A 26802-nucleotide genomic window follows, 5' to 3' on the forward strand; every position below is an offset into this window, starting at 1 on the left:
AGAAGTGTTCAAAGCTAGCACCTCCAAACATCTGCTTACCCTAAGAGCGTAACAGCAACCCAAATGCCTTGCAGGGCTCCTCAATAATACCTTATCTCACCTGCGCTGAGTCGAGGCCAGCTTGCTGTCTTTAAAACATGCCCAAGTCCCTGAAGAATTTGTTCATGTATTACCCAGAGCAGGAGATACTGCAGATACCCATGAATAAAATCTAAACCGGCCCCTGGGGCAAAAGAACAATTGCCTGCAATTCCTCTTGGATGATCACAGAGAGGTGGGAACACAATCCAATAGTATTTCACAACCCATTTTTTCCAGAGGCTGCTTATAGAAGTAAACATTTATGCTGCTTTTGTTTACTATGACGAGATCATAAATTAACACAGTTGTAGTTTCTAACTCACAATCGGGCTCGTATAAACAGAATTATTCACCTCTACAGAAACATGATGGGAGCATCAGCTTTGTCCCCCCACAAGGCTCTTTAATTCTTTTCTCCTCAAGAAGGTATCTCAAGTTGGAGTTAGCAGTATAGTCTGGAAGTCCAAAAGCACTACAAGCTGGTTCCTGGCTGGCCCGGAGAGTAAACACAGGGCTCAAACTCTGTCTGTCAATAACCTCAGGCCACAAATTCCTCCTAGCTGGTGGAAGTGAGGGAAGGGGGTTAATTCACATTCTGGATGCAGCCTAGACTTCAGTCATTTGATCTGTTAACCAGCACAAAACCGTGTTAGCCCATAGCCAGGGCTCCAGGGTGAAGCTTGCAACAGAGGCAGAGCTACCGCTACAGGAGAGAGATTTAACTGTTTTACCAGTTGTCTGACTCCACTGACAGCACACTGTCTCTACCTCCACCTTTCCTTCTCTCCTCACTGCCATGCCAGAGACAGGAATCTAGATGGCGAGGTACCACATGAATATTTCAGACAGTAACCAGACTGCCAGCCGCTCAGAAGCGTTTCAGTGTGCGAGGCGAGGCAGAGACTACAGTGCAACTGAAGGTTTCTTCATCGGTTCCTCACGTTGCTGTGTTATTCGATCATTAAAAAAACCTATCCACCTACACACGAACCAGTCAGTTTGCTGGAAGATCTACCAACAAAACTTCAGTGATATCTTTATAGCTCAACTGAGAAAGGCCACATGATAAATATTTCCTTTTATTACCTTCTATTTTCACTGGATGTTACAGTCTTGTGTTATGGAAGAGGGTAAATAGAAGCATCCCACACCACCTCTCTACATGATTTACTGATAATTCTATTAGATCCTTCTTATTTCATAGTACTATGGAATAATCTAAATTGGAAGGACTTTGTAAGTGACCGGTCCAACCTCCTGCTCAAAGTGGGGCAACCTTGCTGTCCCTTGACCTGTCAACTTTTGAGTACCTCCAAGGATGAGGATTCCAAAACTCTCCAGGGACCTTTTTCAGTGGGTGACCACCATCATCACTATGGTGGGTTTTTTCCTCCTTGTGTCAAGTCAGAATTTCCCTTGCTGCCATTTGCAGATGTTGACTTTTACCCTTTCATTGTGGACTTTGGGGAAAAGTCCACTTCCATCTTCTCTGTAACTGCTACATTAAGTAGTTTATTTACCAGATAATGTGGTGATCAGGTTCCCTAAAAGACTTCCTTCTCCTTGCCTGTTTCAAATGCATTTTGAAAACACCGGTAAAAGTAACCAGTTCCTTTGACCAACCTCTGTTTCGCTGAAGTGCTAAGGTATGCTAGTAGGCAAGAATAGCTTGACTTTCGCTTTCTTAAACTACTCTTTCATGTCATTTTATCACTGGTGTACCTGTGCCCAGCCTTGCCGCCCGCCATCCCAGCTCAATGACCCCTCTCCCCAGGCAGGCCCTAGCCCTGTCTCGCTGCCTTGCCTGCTTCGGTGACGGCAGCCACCCCGGGGACCGGCCAGCCCTGCCAGGGTGCTGTGGGGCTGCACGTTTTCTCCAGCAGCTGCTCATGCCACAACTGCTACTTCACGTGCAGTATCTTTCACCTGAAGAGAGTATGGCTGGCATAAAGGTGCCACTAGTATTTTTCGGCTAAAGAAGTTGTTAGATTCCCTGCAAAGGCTTTTATTACCATAGCTGTTTTCCAGTTTATGGCCAGTCCAAAAGATCTCTTGCTTTTGACAACATGCTATCCTCCTTAAGAGGCTTTGATTTAAGAGAATAATCAAGAGTAATTTTCCCACCTGAAAACCTACCCAGCGTCATGTAACAAAAAGCAAACGCCCACATGGATTAACAAAAATAAGGCTCCCTACTCTTGTCAGGCTTACCTTTATGTTGCAATAGTAGCCACCAGTTTTGCCTCTCCCTCCCCTAGCCATCAACTCCTCCCTTGGTTAAGACTGGCAAAGATTAGGAAAACCAAAATAACGGAGGTTCTCTCTTACCGTGCATCCTTACAGGGGAGAGCTCCGAACCGTGGTGGTGGGAGGACTGAAGCGAGCAGCCAGGTCCTTCTGAAGTCAGCTTCAGGTCGGGTTTGCACTTTTGAGCCCGGTGGTCCTGATGGCGTTCCCAGAACACAGTACCACCCACAGCCCAAGCACCAGTCCACAGCACTCACCAGCCTTGCTGACACCCCCTCAGTTAAATGCCCTACCAATGGCAAGGAACTCCAGAAGGACATCACTAAACTGCAAAAAGAAGTTCTGGACTACAAAAGCCCCTGGAAAATTCATGGAAAATAGTTTGTTGAGGGCTACTAAACACAAGGACACAAGAGGCCACATGTTTTCACAAGACTCTTCTTGCCTCAGGAAATGCTGCTATTGCTCTAGCTTAAAGAGATTTACTTTTAACACCGTTGAAGAAGCGCCTCTGGTCCCAACTACTGCGTGGGCACGTGACAGACATCACTTCTGATTGTTTCAGGATTGTTTGTAATTACCAGCTGACGAGCGCTACCACGGAAGTCAGTATTTATGCTGCCAATACTACTTCTACCAAATGTGAACTCTTCCAGGACACTGTCTCCAAAACATCACTTCCAAATTATTTCAAGATGCCTAGCAGCAGATGGACGGCAGACTTGCATCCTAAATGAAAATTATCACACCAGGAGCGCAGGGGGCTGAAGAGAAGCTCATTACTGAGTACAAAAAGTCACAAACATCAAGTACTACACACTGAATTAAAGCAACTCTACTCTGCATAAAGATTTTTCAGGCTTCTTCCCATACAGCCATATTTCACCTCTTCCAACAGTTTACTTCAGGGAAGTGAAAGTAAGTGACGGATGTACAGAACCGAATTAAACTTTTAGATCAAAACCATCCATGTCTTGACATCTCTCCAAAGACTGACTAGTCTCACTAGAATTTATTTGCAGAGACTATGCTGCTTAGACTAACATGTGGCACTTAAATTTTTCATCTATATTTACCAGGTTGTTTTCTCAATTTTCAACTGGAAAAACACAGACATTTCTCCACAAAATCTCTGCCAGGTTTGTGGTAAAATTCTTTTTTTTCAGACAACTCTTACATTTCCTTCCTCTTCCATATTTTGAAAGCTAAAACATGTTTTTTAGGTGGGGGGTTTTCCCCCCTTTTTAGTCTAACTGATTTTGGCAGACCATGAATCATCAACTAACACTGCAACTCTTATCTCCTTTCATCTTAAGAAAAAGGAAATCAAACTGAAAAATGTACAAATCAAGGCTCTTCTCCTCTCTTTGTTTTTCATTCTTTTCTTGTATCTGCTAGAAAAGCTCAGTCTATATTTATGCCCATGACTATAGCCTGAAGAAACCAGGAAACAATTAATCATATCCAATTTATGCCACATATTAGAGATAATGGATACAAATCTAAGCAAAGCCTAGGAGAGTTAAGGTGCTAACTCATACACTGCTATGCCAAAACTGAACTCCTGGAGGCATTCCTTGGCAATCACATCTTAAAAACCAACCCAAACCAAACAAACTTATATGTATGTCTTGTATTCTACCACCCCCAGACTAATTCTCAGAATCTAGCTAGACAAGATTTCCTGAGGTACTGTAAACTGTATCAGGGTTATGTCTGAGCAATTAGATTTACATTTTCTCTAGCCCTTTTGCCTAGGGAATCTTGCAAGATTAAAGGTATTAATAATATCATGTGCAACAGCAGTGAATCCAGAGAATAACACTGCTTTTGAGGTGTTCCCTGAATATGCTAGAGAGCCTACAGATATGCTACAGAGTAAACAGGCATAGGATATAGAGACTAGATCCTCATCTAAGGCTACAGCAGGAGGCCTGTCGACATCAGCTGAGGGTCTAGCCTACTCATGCTGCTTACAACAGGGTTAAGAAAAGCAGCAGTTTGCTAGAATAATTTAGAATTCAGTTTTAAAATTACTTCCTAGAAGGTGCTCTGATGCAGACTTCCAATTTTTCAAGTCCCTAAAAATCAATCACAAATGTTCTGCAAACTACTGCAGCAGTACTACTGGATTGCCTCCATAATCAACTAATGCCACCACGGCCACCGAGAAGCCAAATTCCCAAGTACTTCTCTTACTCAGGTTCAATACATCAATCTTTCATGAGATCACCATTTCCTCCCAACACACATATGTCTCCCCTGAAATGGCAACTGATCTTAACTTCAAGCCAGTCTACAATTAGCTGTACAGTGTTAGACCACATATTCACCTTGCTGACTCTCAGCGTGCAGCAGTGAACACGTGGGGAAGGAGATGGAGCACTCCGTTTTTTTTTAAAAAAATGCAAACTCAGAAGAGTGCTCCTGAGACCACTCTCCAGAAATCTGCTGCCCAGGAACTTCCCAAGCCACAGGCTGTGTCCTTGTATTTAGTAGCCCTCAACAAACGATCTTCTGTGAATTTTCCAGTGGCTTTTGTAATCCAAAACTACTTGCCGAGTATAGTGATGTCCTTCTGGAGTTCCTCACCATTAGTAGGGCATTTAACTAAGCAAAACAGCTCTGTATCACCTGCAGACTTGAAGATTTCACTATTTACTTCCTTGTTAAGGTCACTGACAACAATCAATGCTTTCACTGTTTGCATACATGAAGTCATATGTCTACCACTTCTATGAATTTAGCTTTTGTTTATTCATTCAAATCCTAACACATTAATATTTCCCCAGAAGCTTGGCCCAACACTGCGTTCTCTACTGAAAGGTGAGATGGGCTATGGAATCTCACAGCAGTAAATACTTGTGGAAATTATGGCACGCTAAACAAACTGTGAAGATTCAGTAACTCCAATGTTAGCACACATCAGCATAAAGGCTGTGAAAATCTGAGATGACTTCTGACAAAGTTCTTTGTACAGACACTTTGTCCCATTTGATCATCTTCTTTTTCACCACATCATGTAGTAACATAATTAAGTTCAAATAAAAACAAATGAACGCCACTTATCTCACAGAAGCTATTTACTTGCCAAGGTTCTCCCTTAAATGCGTACAAAGAAATAACTTAGAAAAGGAAATATTAAAAACAAGCAAATAAAGAGTTAATTTGTTTCAGCAATGTGAATGCTGAATTAGATTCAACATATGATCCTTAATTCCTTTGTTTGCATATTTTTGCATGCCACCTAGTGAGTGTAATAGTGTTAGAAAACTTGGGCTCAGCATTTTCTAGAAAGAAAATGCATGGGGTTTCAAGGTAAAGTTACCCCAAAATAGAGGTTATATATGTTGGCTAAATTTTTGATGTGATTGGAATTAAAATCTGAACAAATGATCAAGTCAAGAAGAAACCTTCAGGCTATTTGGTATGCACAGAATTAAAAAAAAATGCAAACAAGGCTCCTCATTAAATAAACTAAGTTACCATGGGATATGGCAGAAGACACTCTCAAGGATCAGAAACTGGAAATAAAGCATAGCAATAAATCAAATATCATTATGATGGAGGTTAACGGTGAGTTCCTGCAAGAATCTTGAAAAGAGATCTAAATAGCGAGATGACAATATATGCTAATATTAGTGAATTATTCAGGACAAAAAAACCCCATAATGTATACAGTTACAAGTGATCTCAGACGAACGATGGAACAATAAAGTGAAAGATGGCACCTTGATAAATGCAGAATATACACACTGGGAAAAACAATCCTAACTGTATATACATAATGATGGGCTCTAGAACAGTTATTAAACTGAAAAACAAATGTTGGAATCACCGTGAAAAGATTTTTGAAATCAGCATCTTAATACCCTAAAAGCAGTTAAAAAGACAACTGGAACATAAGAACAATTAAGAGAAGGAAAAGAAATAGAAAAATCCAACTATGCCAGTGTGTAAGTCTGCAGTATGCTTTTACCTGCCACACTGCAATTCTAATTATCCCACCACAAAACCAAACAAAAAGATAAAAGAGAACTCGAGGAAAAATAAACAGTAGAGAGGAGAAGGTAAAACAAATACTGTTATTCACTATTTCTTAGTATGTAAGACTTGGAGAGCACAGGAAAAAGTTACCAGACAAGTAAAAAGAAAACACTTTCTGCAGCATACACTACATAGACTGTGGTGCTACCTCCACAGGAAGACAATTATCAAGGTGAGAAATGTATGTATGCTCAAAGGAGGGCTTCAGAAATAGGAACTAGGTCCAATGGCAGTAACTTAATATGATTAGCAAGTTTGTAAGCAGTAATTTGGATTGCTAGATGCTGCATTTGTTCATCGGGCTCATTCTACACCGGCCCTTCTTGTACACTGTCCCAAAGTACCATCTGCTGAGGAGTGCTGCTCAGGCAGGCAAGAACAGAGTGAGCTTCGTGCTGGCCCTGCGTAGCCATTCATATTCTTTAAAACAGAAGAGGAAGGAAGAGGTTATAATGAGGTTATAAGTCCCCCTGTCCTTCATTGTATTAATGTTCTTTATTGTTCTAGAAGACATGGCAACAGGCAGGGACAAGTATGAACTATACAGCATCTTAAAAAGCCATTAGCTAATAACCCTACATAAATTTTAAAAAAGTGTCAGAGAGGAAGACAAAATCTGGTGCATTAACTGTGAGCAGTTATCTTCCCTTTCCTCCTCCTGTTGGCAGGGGAAAACAGTATACATTAACTTGGTGAATTTCCTCTTCTCAGTAAAAGGCATTAAAACCTGAAAGAATCATCAAAGCAATAAAAAAAAACCCCAATCTTCTAGCCTATTTTGTATGCACAGATTTTTAAAAAAATCCAGCAAGACCCCGCATTAAACTGAGTTACCATGGGATACAGCAGGAGACAATCTAGAGGATCAGAAACTGGAATAGCCAAACAAAAATTACGTATCACTGCTTTGAAACAGATATGACTATTACAGATCTACTTCTATTAGAACTATGCAGCTCCTAACCACCATTTTTATTTATTTCTCAGTCTGACACAGAAAATATAAGAAAGCCAAGTCCCGATCATCAGACCAGCCAAGCTGTTGGTCAGCTCTGCATAGGAGGAAGAACATGTACACAGAGGTCTCTCAACATTAGAGCTCTTTTCAGAAAAAAAAGGAAAAAAAAGAAAAAAAAAAAAAGAAGTGATTTGAGGAAAATACAACAGCAAGAAGAAAACTGGCAATCACTAATACAGAAATAATTCCAAGGGTAAGACACAGCATGAAATAAGAACATGAAGACTGGGAAACAAGGTGTCATAAAGGGAGATCCCTCCAAAGGGCAGCAGCAGGAATAAAGAATACATTATCAGCAGAACTGCCAGTTTTCTGTAATTGTGCTTGCTTACAAGCTATGAAGGAAAAATGTAGTATTAGCTTCAAAGTCATCTAGAGGTCATCGAAACTATCCCAATACAGGGAAGGAACCAGAACAGCCGGTGTTATCAGCCAGAAGGCCTATGTTTAGAGAAAAGAGCAGAACGTGAAGCTCCACTCCTTAGATGCTTTTGAGGTTCTGGCATTTTTTTTCCCATTGTAAACTGGAACAAGAATAAAATCTTTCAAACACACTAGCAGAAACAGAACTGTGTAATGTCTGGAAACAGGAAATTAATTCTACAGCAGTTTTCAAAGCAGTAAATAAGAATGCTAAATTTCATTTAGTCAAAAGCTTTCTAAATAGCCTTATGTGGAAGAATTTGTGGTAATGTTATTAGTGGCACTGTTGATATAAAGCAGCATACACATAGCTACATACACTTTTCCTCTACAATCACAAGTTAGCCTGATCCCAGAAATAAAAGAAGAATCACAGAAGTGTAAAAATACCCAGTTCAGTTACTGAAATTTCATTCTACCACCTCCAATACAAAAGCAACATTTTAACAAATAAGCCAAATGGGGTTGTGCATTAACTGGTCAGTTAATTCATTAGTGCCCCACAAAGTCAAAAGTCTAATACATTGCATGCAAGTAAGTTGCTTATTAGCAATAATAACATGTTGCTTATTAGCAAATATGCTAATATGTTACATGCAAGAATAAAAGATTTAAAAAAAATAAAAATTATCTAGTGATGGCAGCTTTTGTAAGTAAAGCAATGCAGAGTACTCTTGACCATCCTAATAACCACCAAACAGTAAACACAGTTTATCAATGCAGGTTCTAAACGCTAATATGAGGTTACAGTCTCAGGAGATTGGCTATCAGGACTGGAGGACAATCAAGCTCAGTATCAATGTTTAAGGTGTACAAGGATACGCACACACAGTAATGAAATTTTGCTTACTGAATTATTTTGAAGACTTTCAGTAGTTCCAAATACTCTCAAACGAAACACTACAACTTAAGCTGTTCTAGCAAAAAATAGCCTAGCTCTTCCACTGTAATACCTAGAGCTTTTTTTTTTTTTAATCAAAAAGAAGGGTTTAGAGTAGGCTTTGGGAAACAGTGACAAACGTTCAGCACTGCAAAGTACAAAAAAAAAAAAAAAAAAAAAAAAAAAGCAAGCATCTGTCGAGTCCTCTGTCATTTTCCCAGAGTGAAATTTATAATTTGAAGACACGGAACCCAGTCATACCCTCAGCATATCATCATTCACAATCTTAATGCTGCCTCCCCCCCAGCCCGGACAGGATCCCAAGGTAAGCACCAGGAACGCAGTCTGAACGAAAGCCTCGAGACTCGGGGAAGGCAGAGTCCACCTGCTGCAAAAGACACCGCTGGGACTCTAGGACTGCCTGACTCAGTACTGGAGTCTGGGGTGTTAGACAAAGCACACCATAGGTCTCTCCATAATTGAGAGCTAGCCTAGTATTTAATCATGGCTCTAACAATCTGTAAAAAAAAAAAAAAAAAGTTAGATTTCAAGATCATTAGGGAAAAGAATGAACCACTTTGGTTGTACCCCACAGGAACAAAACCAACTCCTCTTTGAACACATTAACAGCCCCAGGCTCACCGTGTTATATATATTCTAAGGAATGAGTCCCAGAGAAACTGAAACTCATCAGAACTAAGATTTGTGTGAATGCTGCTGAAGTGTTTTTTACTAATTGCCATTTATTTAACAGGACGCCTGTGACCAAGACGCAATCATTCAAATGTTACAATAAAATCAGAAGGCAGCAAGCCTATTACAGCGAACACTTTCCCATCAAGTAATGTGCTGCAATGAACAGCTCTAGCAACTGCTACGGCAGACTAAATAAGACTCTGATGATAATACAACAATGTTTTCAGCATTGTCTTTAATTAACTCTTGTGTACCTCCTGCTTCTAGTACCAGTGTCCTGGGAGCAGCCAAGTGGAATTCCCTCCTGTTTGGCCCAGTGACAATTAACAAATGATAATTCTAAGTTTATTTTAATATTAAACTGCTTCAAAGTTCAGTGCCTGATGCAGCTGAGGCAGAAGAAACTTAAGGGAGAGGAAGGTGCTACTTGAAAAACTAGATCCCCCTCCTTGGCACACATGGTGTCAATCTCACACACCTCCTACTCATTTTCAGCTCATGGTGACTTCACTTCAAACATAGGGTTTTTTATTCTAAATAAACGAGTAGCATCTGGTCCTCTGGCACCTTTTTCTAGTAGAAATTCCTACCTTTAGCTTTAGAAATGCTCTCAGTGTTGCCAAACACTTAAATAATAGAGATTTGGGCTTAGCTGGCATAATGAAAAGGATCTGATTATACTTTGGGGTTTGGAAATTTTTGTGCTTTATAATGCCTATGTAATATCTGTTTCAACACTGTGCCTTTAAACTGGCATGGTGACCTTCATCCCATGCATTCCAATACTTCAGAAGGATACCAAGAGAAAGGCACAAAGCAAAATGGCACTACTCAAGCTATTAGCTTAAGATATTTTACTTTTCCATACAGACGTGGAATGCCGTGCTAAGCTGTGCCACTCACAAGATACTACTTCCTATCCGTTTTTCTCTAGCGTATGAGTAAGCTTTTCTCACTTTCCTCATCACACAGAATACAAATTATAGACTTTCATTCTTTTAAAATCTTTTTCTTACACCAGCTTGGCTGACAATTCAACTCAGCTTTCCAGCTAATTTCGTAAGACAGCATATGTTTCTTTGGGACCAAACCCGGCTCTCGCTGAGCTGGATGGCATATCTTCTGTTCATTTTGAGGGGGGGGAAATATCAGATCTTTTTTAGTTCTTTCACACATGCACAAAGTACTTCAGGAATATGAAAAGAGCTATTCTTATAATGTCATAACTAGCACTTACACTGATGGATTTATCAGCTTACTGCTTCAATCATCAAGAAATACTGGAAGCATGAAAGAGTCTTTCAGAAGACTCACATCTTCCTGTATGAGAATCCTTCATTCATAATCTTGTCTAGCTTCTTCTCCATTCCCTACATTCACAGATATTTTCACTTCTTAAATGGAGATATTCGCAGCCTCTCTTCTTGCCTTACAGTAGTTCTGCATTTAAAAATCAGTATTACATATTCTATTCTCTGTACTTATAGTTAAATCTATAACCGTATATGCATTTGATAAGGTTCGACACAGGTCATAGCAATTACTTTGCTACTTCTCCAAGTAACTGGTCATCTGCAGAAGGTATTGTCCTGAAAAATCACATGAAAATTGCTAATATTGGGTTTGGGTTTTATAATTAAACAAATTATGCATATATAAACTTTAGTAGACTTGAGCATCTGCTAATCATAAAAACTCTATGCAAAAGATTAAGACATGAAGATGAATAATGAGGTGGGAAAATGCACTGAAGGCAATATCATTTATGAAAAGGAGAAGAGCGTGACACTATTAAGAAGTGAATTTAAGTCCAAAATAATAAAGATAAGAAAGAGGAAGAAAAAAAAAAAGGCACTATGCACAGAATTTGTTGGGAAAATAAAGATGTTTTGGAAAAGGTAGGAAGCTATTTCCCTCATTGCACTATGTTCTGTATTCTGCTTAATAATATTACAAAATTACACTTGCAAATTTTTTACAGCTCTTTTGCCAGCAGAACTTTCTTTTCACCTTTGAATATTTCATTAAGTAAAGAAAAAGTTACAGTTACACCAAACTCTGGTATGACAATGGGATAATGCCCAACATTTTCATCTTTCCCAGAAATTGCAAGTATGGTGTTCACAGCCAGGTTGCTTTTTCATTGCATTTCCCCCAGACATTTCACCCTGTAAGGCCAACTGCCTCCACCTCTGAGTAATGAGAACCTAAAAGCCAAAGACATGAATAAAAGCCCTCAAAAGTCATATCCATTATATTTAATCAAGCTTCAGCTTTTATATGGTCTAGCATAAAATGGCAATATACAGTCTGTGAACATAATCTTTGTGTAAAGGGACCTCAGCTCACAGAGGTAACAGAATCAGGCCCCAAAAAGAGGGGGAAAAAAGAGGTGGTTAGAGAACTGGTGGAAGAAACGTGAATTCTGTCAAAGCAAAGGATCTGGATGTTGATGACAGATGCTTATACATGGTATCAGTTCACTCCTTCAGACCTGCCTCCGCTGACACAATAGCCCAAGAGACCTTTTAAGCGAACATGTAAGTGGCCCTGCTGCCAGAAAGGGAGACTCAGTCAGTCCTCTACCCACCAAAGTTGCACATTTCCTCTTCAAAAACTTAAGCAGAAGATGTAGCAGCCTATCTGTCCTGACCTGTCTCTTTCTTTTAACCTTAAATATTCACCATGCCAAGTCAATGCCTGCTTGCTTTCCCAGTATTTTGGTTTTATAGATGCATGAACACAGGTAAAGATGTCTTTATCTTGGTGAACTACACAGGAGAAACACTAATGGGCTATTCACTCTGAACATGTATGGAAGTACAAAGCTACCTGTTCATGGGGGTTTGACTCTACAACAGACAACACTAGAACTAACTGGACTGAAACATCTCCATCCATGACAGAAACTACAGGACTTGTGTGCACGCCAACCGAACACTGGACGTCATTTCCCAGGTCTTAGCTGTGCTGAAGGGCAGCTATTCCCCAGTTAAAGGGTCAGGACTTTGACTCTACAGTTTCTGCCCCAGCTAAATAACCAGAAAAACAGGGCGAAATACAAGGAGTAGAAATAGTTACAATCATTTCCATATTTGCAGCGTAAACAAACATGCAAACCTGCTCTAATGGCTTAGTTGTATAATTTACTTTCTATTTTTAAAATTCTGTCATAAGTTTGGACAACAAGGGTCATTATAAGGCAAAAATTAAATATATTTCAATGACAGCAGAATCTTCAGTGGCAATTGAAAAATGGAAATAATGCCTGTGGCTTATTTCTTGTCAGTTGCAACAGAGCAAAGTGAGGGAAAGGAAAAACTAATTTACTCTTGAATGAAAGTATATACCCACAGCCTAAGTTTTTGAGATTTCCACCATACTTCTAAAAGATAAAAAAGCAGATGCAGTTTAACTAGCATATTCAGACTTAACAAGTAACACAGAGATACCCGAAGGATAACAGGAGCCTTTGACAACTCCTATCTCACCATGTAACTGAGTAAGTACCAAGACGGGCTCTTTGACATACGGACACCCATATGCTCATTAGCATGATTTTGCTTTTGAATCACCACATTCTAAATTACCCTCTTAATATTTTTTTTTTTCTTTTGCCCAATGAATACAGTTAAGGCCAATATGCACATCCTCAACTGAATTAAAATCCAGGCTGTATGATTTATTCTTTCTAGAGCTTATGGGAAAGCCAGACATAATGCTGGATTCACAAGCTCCAGGTAAGTTTAAGACAGAAAACACATACCTTTTACATATGCGTACTGAGAAACCACTCTATTTATAGTCAGTAATTAAATCACTGTAATTACGCACTTTGTTTCAGAAATATAACAAAAGAGTCTTTAGACATGAAAGCTGTTGCAGTTTACCCTGTTTGTTAAAAGACAAAATAAGCCAGATATTTACTTTAAATATTCTTTTTTTAAATCCAGACACTGATATATAATTATAGTTTCTTCTTCTTGAGGTCCCAGAGTGACAATTAACGAAGCTCTCGTGCAAGCAGTTCTCACTTTAAATTATCTGTCTTTCAGGAGCATTTATTATGGCTGGAGTCAGATGCTGGTACAGGACCATGCATGATATTGCAAATCTCAGTTAAACATGCATTAGTGGGCTTCTAATAAAGCCCAGGACTATAAGCTGCCTACTTATTCCAAATACCTTCTATGACAACACACGGTCCTGAAAAATGATGTTTCTATTCATAACCCTACTTCTAATCATATGTTTCACCTTCATCTAGCATCACAAAAAAAAACCTTCCAGCAGCAATCAGTATGACTGTCAATCAACCAAAACTGCAACCATATCCAAAAAAATAGATCAACGCAAGTCTTAAGCAATTACAGAAACATAAGAAAATCAGTAAGAGATCAGACCAGAAGTTCATCCAGCCAGTATCCTATCTCCAACCAGGCTGATCAAAATCACTCTTGTCTTGAAGAACACGTGGGCCGAGGACCCTACCTCACACCCAAGTTTACCACTGATGTCTTGACCACAGTGGTGCCACTGGCTTTGGATGCCACACACAGTTTTTTAGTTCACCTAACCCAAATGATGCAAGCCCCCCTTCTTTCACTGAGTGTCCTCCATATAATCACCTCCAACCGTTCCCTCTTTAAGTAAAACTGTACTTATACACGACATATAAAATTATTTACATACTGCTCAAGGCCGAGAACTGCCTTGTAGGAAAAGTTTAAATTTGTATAAAATCATCTTACCACGTATTGTTTTAAGGGATCACAAATCACTATTATGACAAGTCAGGCTACCATTTCACAAAAGGGTAGTTTGTCATAACAAATTTATTTTAGGAAACAGAACTGAATAAAATACTTTGCAGAGTAAATTACAGTAACTGGATTGCAAGTTGCTAAACAAATGAGAAAAAGAAATGTCAAAGAAGATATACCTGGTGAATGTTACTTTAAAGTCACCTTTATCACAGCACAGTTAGCTACTTCAGGGGTGTTTACCTCTACCAGCTTTAAGACTAGAAACACTGACCCAATGTTTTTTTCTGCAAGCATGCTGCAAAACCAATGCCAGCTGTCTCCTAAGCCACAAATACTACCATGAACTCTAGCTGAAAGTTTTCTTGCTGAGCAGCTGCTCAGATCTGTGCCATCGTGGCGAGGACGTGCGCTCTCGGTGCTCCCAGGGAACTCTGGGAGAGCTTGAAATCTTCTGCCTCGATTTACTGCCAATTCCAGTAATGTGTCCTCAACTAAGAGGACAATGAGATTAAAATAATCACTCAATCATCCTAGCCTCCCTCTTGACATACACACACACAAATTACTCTTCTCTGTTTTATTATTTTCTCTCACATCACTGTCAGCTGCCCCTATCACCTGAAAGGAATTGCCTTAAGGGCTGTTTGCTTCTTTTGACTTTGAATGCAATAGGGAGTAGAGATTGCATCATACCAACGATACTACCTTAAAATGGCAAGGACTGAAAACATGAGAGTAGAAAGTTAAAAAACCAGATGTCTCTGCATCTGCTTAGAAAAGGGACATAAAATATCAGCTAGCAAAGACCAAAAAGTACATATACATTGGTGCCACAGAAAGAAGAACAGAATGCTGGAGGCCTCTTCTCCTCCTCCTGATAAACCCATCCCCATCTCCTGATAAACCTCTGTCTGCAGGCAACAGAAATCCAAGTGTTCTAGAAGGGCACTGTGAATCACCAGGAGCTGACACAGAGACTCCAGGGGACTGCACCTTCCAACAAAAAAGCAGCTGACACGCTGCAAACATAATTTAATTTTGACAAACAACAACTTTATGTACTATGGCCTGCGGAGTTTGCTTATTCTGTCTATGGCTAAATAACTTCTTGCTTGCACTACAGCTTGTATTGCCATCGGAGCTGTACAAGTATTCTCACAGGGGCCTACAACAGGCACATTAAACCCTTCCCCTTGCAGACACAAAGGTTCCCCAGTTCTACCAGGAAACAACTTCTCTGAGACTTGTAAATCAACTTAACAGTTTTGTTTTATAATTCATGCTGGTTCCCATCTAACTATGCTTGCTCCTTCTGTCCCTCCTGCCACTATCCTACTCAAGAGGATTAAATCAAAGAAAGAAAAGTTCAGAGCGATGCTTTTTGTGTTAATACACAGGCTCAAGAATAACTGTATGCACAAGTGCCTAATACAGACCGATAATGTATCCTCTACAAGAAAACTAAAGCAAAGAGCACATTCTAAGTGCACATTTTGACAATAAACTGATGAGGTGGCCGAGGGAATGGATTTTATGAGGTGCAACAGCTAGCTATTCCCTAGTTAGTAAGGTAGCTCCAGAGGTCATTAAACTTTCTCCTCTGCCTTTAAAGCATAAAAATCGCTCATGGACCTGCTTTACAATATTAATATACTGTGCATATTTATTAGCATCTTAAGATCAGGAACGCGCTCCCCCTCCAAATCGTTCTGTTGGCCAGGCTTTGTTTTGCATTGTGGATTGGTGTCAGGGCACCTGACCTGGACTCCCTGCAGATGACGCTAAACTGGAACACGCAGTCCAAGGAGACACCTAACACACACCAGCTGGGCTTGGTCTTTCAGTCCAGGAGACCAGACTAAGTAGTCTCCAAAACACATGCAGCGTGGTGAACATGAAGGCCTCAGCACTGACTGTTTCCCCCTGCAGACCTGCTTCTGTTGTGCCACAGCACCTGCTAAAGCAGACACAGCCACAAATATCAAGGTTAAATTTTAACTTTTCCCTACACTATTTGAGTGAAAGGGGAAAATTATAATCTTGTTTGCAGAAAGGAATAAAGCAGATAGCTATATTGTAACAGAGATCTGTGAACAGGCCTAAGAAGTCTTCTCACTTGGATACTAATGCGATTCCCTCACCATGAGATTGGCATGCCAAGGAAATATAAGAATAAGCAGGTATATAACACTGTACTGGGTCTGGCTGAGATGGAGTTAATTTTCCCCACAGCAGCCCTCATAGTGTTGTGCTGTGCATTGGTAGCTAGAAAGGTGTTGATAACACACTGGCGTTTCGGCTTCCACTGAGCAGTGCTCGCACAGCTTCAAAGCTGTCTCTCCGACATTCTGCCCTCACCAGTAGGCTGGGGGTGGGCAGGATCTCGAGAGGGGACACAGCCAGGACAGCTGATCCAAACTGACCAAAGGGGTATTCCATACCGTATGACATTTGCTCAGCAATAAAAGCTAAGAGAAAGGAGGAGGAGGGGAGGCATTTGTTACTACAATGTTTTTCTTCCAGAGCAACTGCTATGTGTACTGAAGCCCTGCTTCCCAGAAAGTGGCTGGACATCACCTGCTGATGTGAAGTGGAGAATAAATCTGTTTTCCTTTGCTTCCATGCACGGCCCTTGCTTTTGCTTTATTAAACTGCCTTTATCTTGACCCTCCAGTTTTTTCCATCTTATCTTCTCCCCCCTCCCGCCCAAGCCCAGCTGAGGAGGGGAATGATAAAGCAGCTTGGTGGGCACCTGGCTTCCAACTAGGATCAACCCACCACAAACACACCTTAAATAATTTAAACTTTGCTTGGGGATATGTCCTTTTAACCACAGGACATGATTCCTTCCTTTGGACAAAACTGGACTGCAGTATAGACTCTGTTCCAACTCACGTGCCACTGAACAGAAATACAAGATGACCAACGTGGTTAATGAAGAAATGGCATAAAGTTTTATTTTCCTGCCTCTGATTTGAATATATTAATTAAAATTACTTTTCCCTTCTCATAAACATGTTTCCTATTCAAGTTGTGATTTAGTAAACAAACATGTTTGTTCTTATTTATACAGACATTTTCACAATACTTATTTATTACCATTGTTTTAAATGTAAAATAAACATCATGTGAGTCATTCTACTTACCAAAGCACAAGAATGACGCTCTGGTTGGGGGCAAAAAATTTTGCCATGAGCAAATAGCAAGGACAAACCCATGCAGTAAACTAGTACATAAAGATTTCAGGTAAATATAGTCCTGGCTACAAAGAAGAACAGCTAGCCAAGGAAAGCAGCACAAAAACAGGTGGTTTTTGTATAAACAGAATTACAGCAACAGCCCATTGAACCTCCCTGCTTTCACTTCTACACAGCAGTGATCTGTTAAATCTAGTTAAAACTGCTAAGTAACTGCTGTCTATCTTGGTATCCTCCACCACTAAAACTGCTAGATTCCCACCTAAAATAAAAGCAGATAATATTCATAGCATTTATTTTTACTTGTCTTTTAAAAAGCACCATATTGTCAAATACCTCACAGAGAAAGGAGTATGGGCCAAAGGGTAGAAGGAATCACCCAGCACACAGCAAGACCACCCCATACACAGATTGACAGCCTAATGCCTGCGTCCAAATGTGCCTAGCCTCTGTGTTTCTGCACAGTCTGAAATAATGTTCAGAGATTTTAGGAAAGCTGGTGTTTTACTTTAACTGTACCTTTTTTTCTAATGTTCTCTTACCTGACAGGATCATTTAAAGGCAGCTCAGCAAGGTAAAAATTCCCAAACTCCCCAATTCTCCTGAAGGAGCGTGTAACTTGCTACCACTTTAAATTAATTTTATGATACAAACCCAACTGTATCGTTGGTTTGCTATCCGCAAGGAAAACAAACTGGTGATAAAGTTCAAGGTCGTGGAAATTCACTGTAGCACATGCACCAAATCAAAGGGCTCACCTGCTGGTTTCCCAGTCTTGGTCATCCTTATCTTTTTCTTCTTTGGCATCAGAATTGTGTGGGTGTTTCTGCACAATCCGCATCCCACCAGCTTTCACTGGAACGAAAATTAGAGACACGCAACAAACCTCAGTCAAATCAGCACAAGTGAAGAACATTTTAAAGATGACCCTCTCCCTCTTCCCCCCTACTATTTTGCAGAGTAGTTTAATAGTAATCACATTTTGAAAACGGGGCCCAAAGTGTTTAAAAGTGGCGAGCCTGAAAAACAGCTACTTCAGGACCGCATCTGCCATTCTCCTTCACATCATGCCATCTTTGCTCATCCTAAGAGGTTGCAGCTCATTTTACCACCTGCTTCAAATACCATTTTAGAAAACTCAACTCTGTTTTAACTCTCCTACCAACACCCCTGCCAACTTGCAGCAGTCAGAAGAAATGGAGGCAATGGCTTGCGTAACACTACACAAATGCCCACAAACACAAACGTTAAATACTCCCATAAAACAAGAAGGGCTGAAGAACCTTACTTGTCATTTCAAGTTAAAACCTACAGCCATAATAACAGTATTTATACAAAGTACTACTTCACGCACTGTGTAATAAAAAGCAAAGTTAGGAGGTCTGTTAACTTGCATTTAGAACAGAGTTTATGTTTTGCAAAACATAAGCATTTACCACATTTCAAATCCTTGTCATGATTTAGTTTTAGAAATGACGCAAACGTGAAAACACCCCTTTAAAACACAAAACAAGAAGTGAAAGCAAATCCACTTCTGTTCATGATTTATCCCCTCCAGAGTGAAATATAAAACAGGAACCAAGCCAGGCCTAACACTGCAGCTACTAAGCAGAGAAACAGGCAGGCTGCTCTTGATCTGCTTTCTGTTTTAATATTGTACTTTTTTTTTTTTTTTTGCTTCAACTGTTGCTATACTCGCTTAGAGGAAAAGACGATGCATCTCGTTAGCTAATTCAACGGGTTACATTGCCCTTAGTAACCACATCAGAAAACTACTGTAGCAGTCAGGAGTCAATAAAACCACCTACAGATGCGTCGGTTTGTGTTTCACATTGCCGCGACACGGTAAGTCCGTGGACAGCCTCGGCAGAGCTGTCACAGCTCAAGCAAGCAGGATGCCAGAGCAGCACTCAGAAGGAGCCAAAGCAGCTTGCCAGGGCGGCTCGGGGAAACTGTACCTCTGACAGCCCTCCCGGGTCCAGTCACTGAGGGATTAAGGCGCCTCACAGCAGTTCAGTGCTAACCCCTGAAACCTAGGAACAGCTTTAGTTCTCAGCTCCCAACCAGGGCAGCAAGGGGAAGGACACTCCCATGCACGAATCTTACAGCCTGCGTGAAGGCAAGCAGTAAAGAGAAAGTGACCTGCCTTAGGAGAAAGTGACAGCTCTTGGGACCTGGGATTTTTTATATAGATATCAAACTTTGTGTAATATTTGAAAGATAAACTTCTGATTCAATAAAGGACATTAACTAAAGGCAGGCAATCAATAGACAACACCAAAGAAATGCCTTTTAAAACCTATAAAAACTGTGTCTCCTTATCACGCTTTAAAAAACCAGAAACCAAACCAAACCAAAAAACCCCACACTAACCCTTTTGTGTTCTCTCTCCAGCATAAAACTTACAATACTTAAATTGGAAAGAAATGTTCCACATGGGACAAGGAAAGACAGAAACGTTAGGTGACAAAGAAATGTACTTTTAAAAATGAAACAAAAATTAAAATTCCTATTGATTTTTCTTGATGCAAACTCTGTAGAAATTTAAGGTTGTTTGCGAAAGCAAGCACTCTGAGTTCTGTCAAGTGCTGTCTTGTTCTAACATCTCAGTTAATCAAACTGATTGGTGTGTTTTATTTACATTAATTCATAAATTTAACATCACTGCACAATCAGTTCTTATTAGTTTCCTTTCAAATTACTTTTTGTGGAAGATGCTGTCTCCACAGCAACATCTGCCAGGTTACAAACAGCAGTTCTGGACAACGCACACACGCTTTCACACTCTTCACCATCTAACAGAAAACTAAAGAAAACAATACCCAAAGGTTTAGTGCTAATTTAGCTGATCTAAAATCTCTCTCTTCTCATGTTGTATATCATCAGGCCACCAGCCACTTGTTTTCTCTTTATCTGTCACTGGCAAAGATATGCAGCTAACATGCTCAGATTTGTCTGTAGAATTAACAGGGATTAAAAAGCAAATAACCAGACAATTAAAAGGCATAATAGTGACTGGCCAATGCAGTAACTTAATAATTTTAATAATCTGATTTTTTGCACCAATATCAACAGGCAAAGAAAGTATAGGCAGCTAGAAGTACGTCGGTGCATAACTGAATAATCTTTAGTAATTCAGGGTTACTGTGCAGATCTGGGAAACCAAACGAAGAATCCAGGAAACAACTGCAGTAATAATGTGCATTTCTGAGGCCAGAAGTGAAATAATTAGATCAGCAGCCTGTACATATAGCTGATGTACATCTCTGCCACTCATGACACAGCATGCTCATACCCGATCTAGTTTCAAGAGACCTAGCTTAAGAAGAGAAATACCCTTGCAACATAATTCACCTTCCTTTTCAGAAGGTTTCAACCAAGCTACGCCTCAGGGTTAGACAGAGAGAAGAAATGATGATTACATCCACCAAGCTAAAGAAAAACTCACTCCATTTGTGAGATTTTCTTGGGACTTACGAGGATTCATCTATTTCTTACTACATAATTTGACAGATGCTTACCATGGTGATTTTGTCACTTAAAACTCATTGGGCATCGCCTGCCAGCACGCTCCGAGAAGAGCAACTGCGCAAGTCTGTTTGCCTCACTGCTGGGTAAGAGCTGAGTTTTGGATTTTAATTATTACCTGGCATGTTTCCCTCCCAGCCCCCCAAGAGGCAGACAGGACTGTCTTGTTTGTCTTGTGAACGCTAGCCTGCGTTCCTCTTAAGGGTATGACTACTCCTTTTGGAAATGTATTAAACAACCGTGTTAATCAATTACTACTCAAGACGATCTGGAGTCAGTAAACATTCTCAAGTCTATTTACTTTTTTTTTTTCCCCCCACTGCTGTGCTTCTTCAAGACTGCTCCCAGTTTCTGAGACTGAACTCTGAGATAAACTCCACCAAGCCGCAGCAAGCACCGAGTACCTAGAGAAGCACCGCAGCTCAGCGACAGCTCTGGCCCCAGCTTGCTCAGGCTGCAGACCCGAGGCAGTCCTTCCCAGGGAAACCTTCCAGCTCAACCCAAATTGCCCGCTGGTCACAGCAACCGGACAGGAACTTTGAGAAATCCAAAGTATAACCAAGAGCTTTAGCAGCTTCCCATTTTCCTTGAGTACAGTATTAAATTTTAAGAAAAAAATGTGTTTCTCATGAACTGTACAATAATAGACTGCATTACATTGATAAGATGTATGAAAAGCCAGGACTGAGGGAAACACAAAATAGGCCATTCTGCAAGCTTAAGGGAGTAGAGCATACATTAGTGTCTGACAAAACAGGAGCAGAAGTGAGAGTTATTATATACCTTCATTTCACAGAAATCTTGGCTCAGAGCTATATTTTTTTAATGTAGGAAAAAGCACATAACTATTTTCACAAACCTATTGTAAAGCTTCATAAATAAACTATTAACACAATCACCTCGCTTTATTCCTCCGCAGTATCTACCAGAAGAAATGAACAGCTAAAAGCATAATTATGCAGACTTCTCTAGAGGGGCTACAAGCTGTACAAACCTAATCAGCAATGTATTAGATACATTGATCTCACTGGTAGACGGATATTTAATAAACCTTAAGCTGGGGCCCTCTTAAGTTTCAGAAAGGAGTTCAAAGTTGCTTCATGCATCCTGTTACCAGCCTGAGGTCTTGAGACTTCTTTGCATTTCATTATCCTTTGTCTTTTCAAGTGCTTTTCTTGTCTTCCCCCCCATATGAAAGATCAATGCAGATAGGAAGCAAACAGACTGCACGCAGTCAGTAAGCGAGAGCTAACAATGCCTATTAAAAACAATGGATTTGTCAATTCTGCTTTAATTTGACGATCCAAATCCTTCCTAACCTTTATGTGTCCAGTTCATACTCAGTGGGGTAAGACACATCCGTAATTACAGGCAGGGCTTGTTACACAACACACACAGCAAAACCAGAGCTTTTAAGCCGTTAGTCAAAAAAGATCCCCTATTCACATCCTTCTCTTGCTAGGAACTTGCCTGGTTATTTACAAACACAATTCCACCTGTATTTATGTAGTCATCTTTTATTATTTTTTTTTAAAGAATTTTTTACTTTAATTTTATTAAAACTTGCTTGCAAACTCTTGCCCTATTGAATTACATTATTATCCAAGAATCTAAACTAGCTTGAGATAGAGGATTAAAACCTAGCTTTAGCCCCCAGACTAAATACAAAGTGTCTCTAGTCAGCACATTTATTGCAGATTTTCAAAGTATTAAAAGACCACAGGGCCATTTTCCTCTGCCAACCAGCTCAGAACCATCTTCTTTCAGAAACAACCTGAAGATACTGTAAAGCATTAATTTTTTTCTGGCCTCAAAGACAGACTTGGTGATTGCCTTCCTTCTGAAGCTGAATTGGTGCATACTCCCAAAAACCCCTCAGGGATGCTAATGATCTCAAAAGGCATGCAGCTGAAAAAGTTCTTCAGTTCATATGTGGATGCATGTTATACAAAAACAAATAATAATACTGAAATACTCTGACAGCAAGGAAAACCTGTACTGTACTCCAGTTGTGCTTTTGTACTGTGCAATGCTAGTTTCTCCCATGGCCTACAGAGGCTCACTTCAGGTCTTTAAAAAAATTCCACCTCTTGAAAAGACAGGCTTTGAAGCAAAACTCTCAAACACGCAAGAACATCCAAAAGTACAGTTACAAAGCATCTAAATGAAAATATCTGCCATTTATCCTTTGTTCCCTTACCATTTATGGTGCAGCAGGAAGACACAGCTAAACCAACCTACGGTCTTAACCATCCCTTCACACCAAAGCTGAAGTTCACCTGACCTGAAGGTGAGCCAGCTTGAGGAGCTATGGCAGCAAAAGCTGTCCACATTGGGAAAGGTGCTTTGGTTTGGTTCCCTGAACCAGCTAACCAGGAGCTCAGGTAAGAGGGAATACCATGACACGGAACGCTGCAGAACTGGGACGACTCTGCTCAGCCAAGAGACCAGCTTAACTGTACTGCTGAACTGTATTTGCCATGCAAAGCCAAGCCATTATTTCTCACTTCTATTCTCTATTTAAAGGAATTTCAGGTCCTCATTATGAGAAGAGCAGAATTCAATTAGGGTTCAAAAATTGTTTCCTAATGTAGCTTTAAATCTCATCGATTGATTTGAATATAAAACTGACACCCTGTGAATGAAGAATTACATGATTTTTTTTGACTGAAACACTTAAAAAAGCCAACCATTCCAGCGGGACACACCACAAGACGCATGAAAAGTTGCTGGTGTAGGGACCAAAGTCCCCTTTTTTAAGAAAACCGTAACGAAGAATAAGGAAAACGAACTAGCGGCACGTGAGGGGTCAAGATGACGTGGATCCTGCGAGTCACCGAACCCCGGCTGCGTACCGAGAGGAGCTGACACAGATCGGCGTCCCACCGACGCAGCTCCTACCCCGACCGCCCGCTGCTCTGCCCACCCGCGACCACCCAGCACCGGGTGGAAGGTGTCGGAGCTCCTTGGCCGGCCAGCTAAGCAAGCCACTTGACTTGTTTCCCACCCTGCCAGCCTCCAGAATTAAACCTAGGTACCTGCGGCCCGCTCTGGCCCTCGCACCACAACGCCCACAGGCAAAATGGAGGCACGGAGCACTCTTCATCTGCCGTTCGCAGCTGAGGTGGCCGGGACCCCTCCTTTCCCCTTCCCGCCCTTCCCCAGCCCCAGGCGGCAGTTCCCCAGGCCTTCACCGCCCTTCGAGGCCGGGATGCCCTCACGGAGGAGGAAGACAACGCTATCCTCCTCACAAGCTGGCAACGCCGAAGGGTTTGTCCGCCACCAAGAGAGCTCCTCCGGGGCGAGCGGGGCAGGGAGACTCGCCCCCCCTCCCCGGCCACTGGCGAAGGCTGCCGGAGGGCAGTGAGGGGGGAAAGAGGGAGAGCGGCAGAGCAGAGATCCCGAGGGGACCCTCGCACACTCCCGCTGCCGGAGAACCGGATCAGACGTTGCTTTGGAGCGGGGAAATACGAGGAACCTACCCCCCCCCCCCCCCCCGCCCGGGTCTCACACACACACACCCGCCCCCGGCAGCAGCAGCGGCGGCGGCGGGACCCGGCCGAGCCCGCCCTCACCCTCCTCACCCCGGCGCCCGCAAGACTTCGCGGGGAACCGGGCTCTCCCGGAGGGGCTCGTCCCACCGCTACCTTCCCCCACCCCCGACCCCGTCCCGTCCCCGGGGAGTGAGAAGAGAAAGAGCGGAGAGACGGGAACCGGCGGCCGTACCAGCAGGAGGGTGTCCGGCCCGCGTCTCTGCTTTCTCTTTGGGAGGCGAAGACATTTTTACTGTGTGGCAGCGGCCACCCGCACCCCGACGCCGAGCAACGGCCGAGCTACCAGCCCAGCCCGGCCTGCCCTCCCCTTCTTCCCTTCCCGGCGCGGCGCGGCCCCACTCCCGCCCTGTCAACGTGGCCGCCGGGCGCCGCCGCCATGGACGCGCCCACCGAGGGCGTTCCCGCCCTTGCGCCTTCTTCTCCGCTCCTCCGCCACAGAACGGGGCGGGCAGCGGCTGAGGGGAGCCGGGGGACGGCCGGTGAGGGGAGCCGGGGTCGGTGCGGGGCCCTGCGGCTGCCGCCTCCGGGACTCTCCGCCACGGCCTGCGGCCGTGACAGGGCGGGGGCGACGCGGCCGGTGCCTGTCACAGCGCCCGCTTGCTTGCTGCTTCGGTCCGGTTCTTAGCCCCTCTCTCTGTGTATTTCTCTATTTGTTTACCTGATTGTTTTATTTATTTTTTTTTTTCAAATTTCTCGTCAGCCTGTGTGCCACCGCTCAGTGTGAAGTCAGTGTTGCGAAACTGCCGCCCGTCTGACGCCTGCCTTTCCTTTTTTTATATATTTTTTCTCCCCCCCCGCAATATGAATTCATCTTAATTCACGTAACCGGCTCCTGCAGCAGACTGCCTTCAAATCCCCTTCGGATAGCATGTGGAATCGTAGAGGGTAGTAGCACCTTGTTATTTAATTGCTCTGAGGAGACGGTGCAGGCAGTTAACAGTCTGAATTATGTCCTTGTACACTTCAAATACTACTTTTCATTAGTGGCTAATTGGCAGTTCACCTCTTCCACTTTAGTTACTTCTGCCGAACCAGGTGTGTGTGACGTGGCATGTATGGCACTCATCTCACCAGTGCTTCAGGGCTCCTTACCTTTTTCTTTGAAATCACAGTGCCGATTCGCACCGTTTTTAAGAAATTTTTCGAATGCTTCAGTTACATTTTCCGAGTGGTGTGGAAAGACACAGAGCGTGATCTCTAAATTAATTATATTTGCAGCGAAGTGTAAACCATACAGGCTGTTCTGGTTTTCTTTTATAATTTGACATCAGGAAAGCGAGTCCCCCAAAAGATGAGTGGGTGGTGGTTGGAATTTGAACCCCCCGAAAATGCTGTAGTAATACTGCATCCCAGGTATGTTATAGGAAAATTAATGTAGCAATATTTTAGTTATTTGCTATCCCTCTTTGTTACAATTGTATTGCCACCATCAAAACATAAGTGATGGGTAAATATATGAGGGTTTTTTGGCAACAGTCCAAAATATAATCACTTCATAGTATCCTTAACAGCCTGCATGAACAAATGTTATAAAAATGCTGTAACTAAGTTCTTGCATTTTGCTGCTGGGTAATTTCAATTTCTTACACATATGGCACTTTAGAGTCTCAGATTATATTTTCAGCTCTGTCACCTTCTGTGTAGCCTAACACAAATGACTCCAATTCCCTTTCCAGTCTCTGTCAAAGTCTATTCAGATTAGAATTTTTCTAGGGCAGAATTATCTCCTAAATGGAGATTTTAATGCTTGTTTGTCTACTGTCCTCTGGATTTGAATTCAAAGATTATATTGTCAGTTATTCATGGTTTTCCCAGGTATGTTTGGTTTGATTTTCCTGTGCTGGTTACCAGAGACGGTATGAATTTTTGCTGTTGCAGGTTTAATCTAGACCAGCTTTTACAGAACTGAAATTAAAGAAGATGTGCTTTATGACATTGAAACCCCCAGAAGTTAATGGTTTTTCTCTAAGACTTAGTAATAATTTCATATTTCCATGCAAAGATTTGGTATGTGGGGGTGCACTGCAAGGAAGAATTACATCAAAGATGTGTTTTAGCTGTTTTTGCAAAAGCTGGTAACATTTCTTAACGTTACAAGACTTTGCACGTCACTATTAACACAAGTACTTGTATGAAGGCTCACTGTGGCTTCACAGCTAAAATATGACATCTGTCCTGAGTATGCCTCAGAAACGCAGGGCTGAAATGGGGTATTTCCTGCAAATGCAGCTCTGCATTGGGTTTGAAAGTTGGGATCCTAAGGCAAACCATTCTTTCGCAGGAGGAGCAAAGACTGGAAGAGGGGAAGAGAGATGGAAACAGGAAGAAAACAAGGTGCAGGAGGACTTGGCCTGAGCGGACAAGG

The 26802-nt window shown here is 41.7% G+C and overlaps 1 protein-coding gene across 1 annotated transcript in view; it reads right to left on the minus strand.

Annotated features, from left to right (window-relative positions):
• Positions 1 to 24776, minus strand: part of DAP (death associated protein) — a 56023-nt gene extending 31247 nt beyond the window's left edge. Inside the window, exons 1-2 of the mRNA XM_049823952.1 lie at positions 24610 to 24776; positions 18114 to 18210 (exon numbers count right to left, since the gene is read on the minus strand). Coding sequence (XP_049679909.1) covers positions 18114 to 18210; positions 24610 to 24664 — 152 coding nt within the window. The 5' untranslated portion in view covers positions 24665 to 24776. The remainder of the gene's footprint in view (positions 1 to 18113; positions 18211 to 24609) is intronic.
• Between the last annotated feature and the right edge of the window lie 2026 nt (positions 24777 to 26802).

The sequence above is a fragment of the Accipiter gentilis genome, chromosome 20 (genome assembly GCF_929443795.1).
Source record: "Accipiter gentilis chromosome 20, bAccGen1.1, whole genome shotgun sequence".
NCBI lineage: Eukaryota > Metazoa > Chordata > Aves > Accipitriformes > Accipitridae > Astur > Astur gentilis.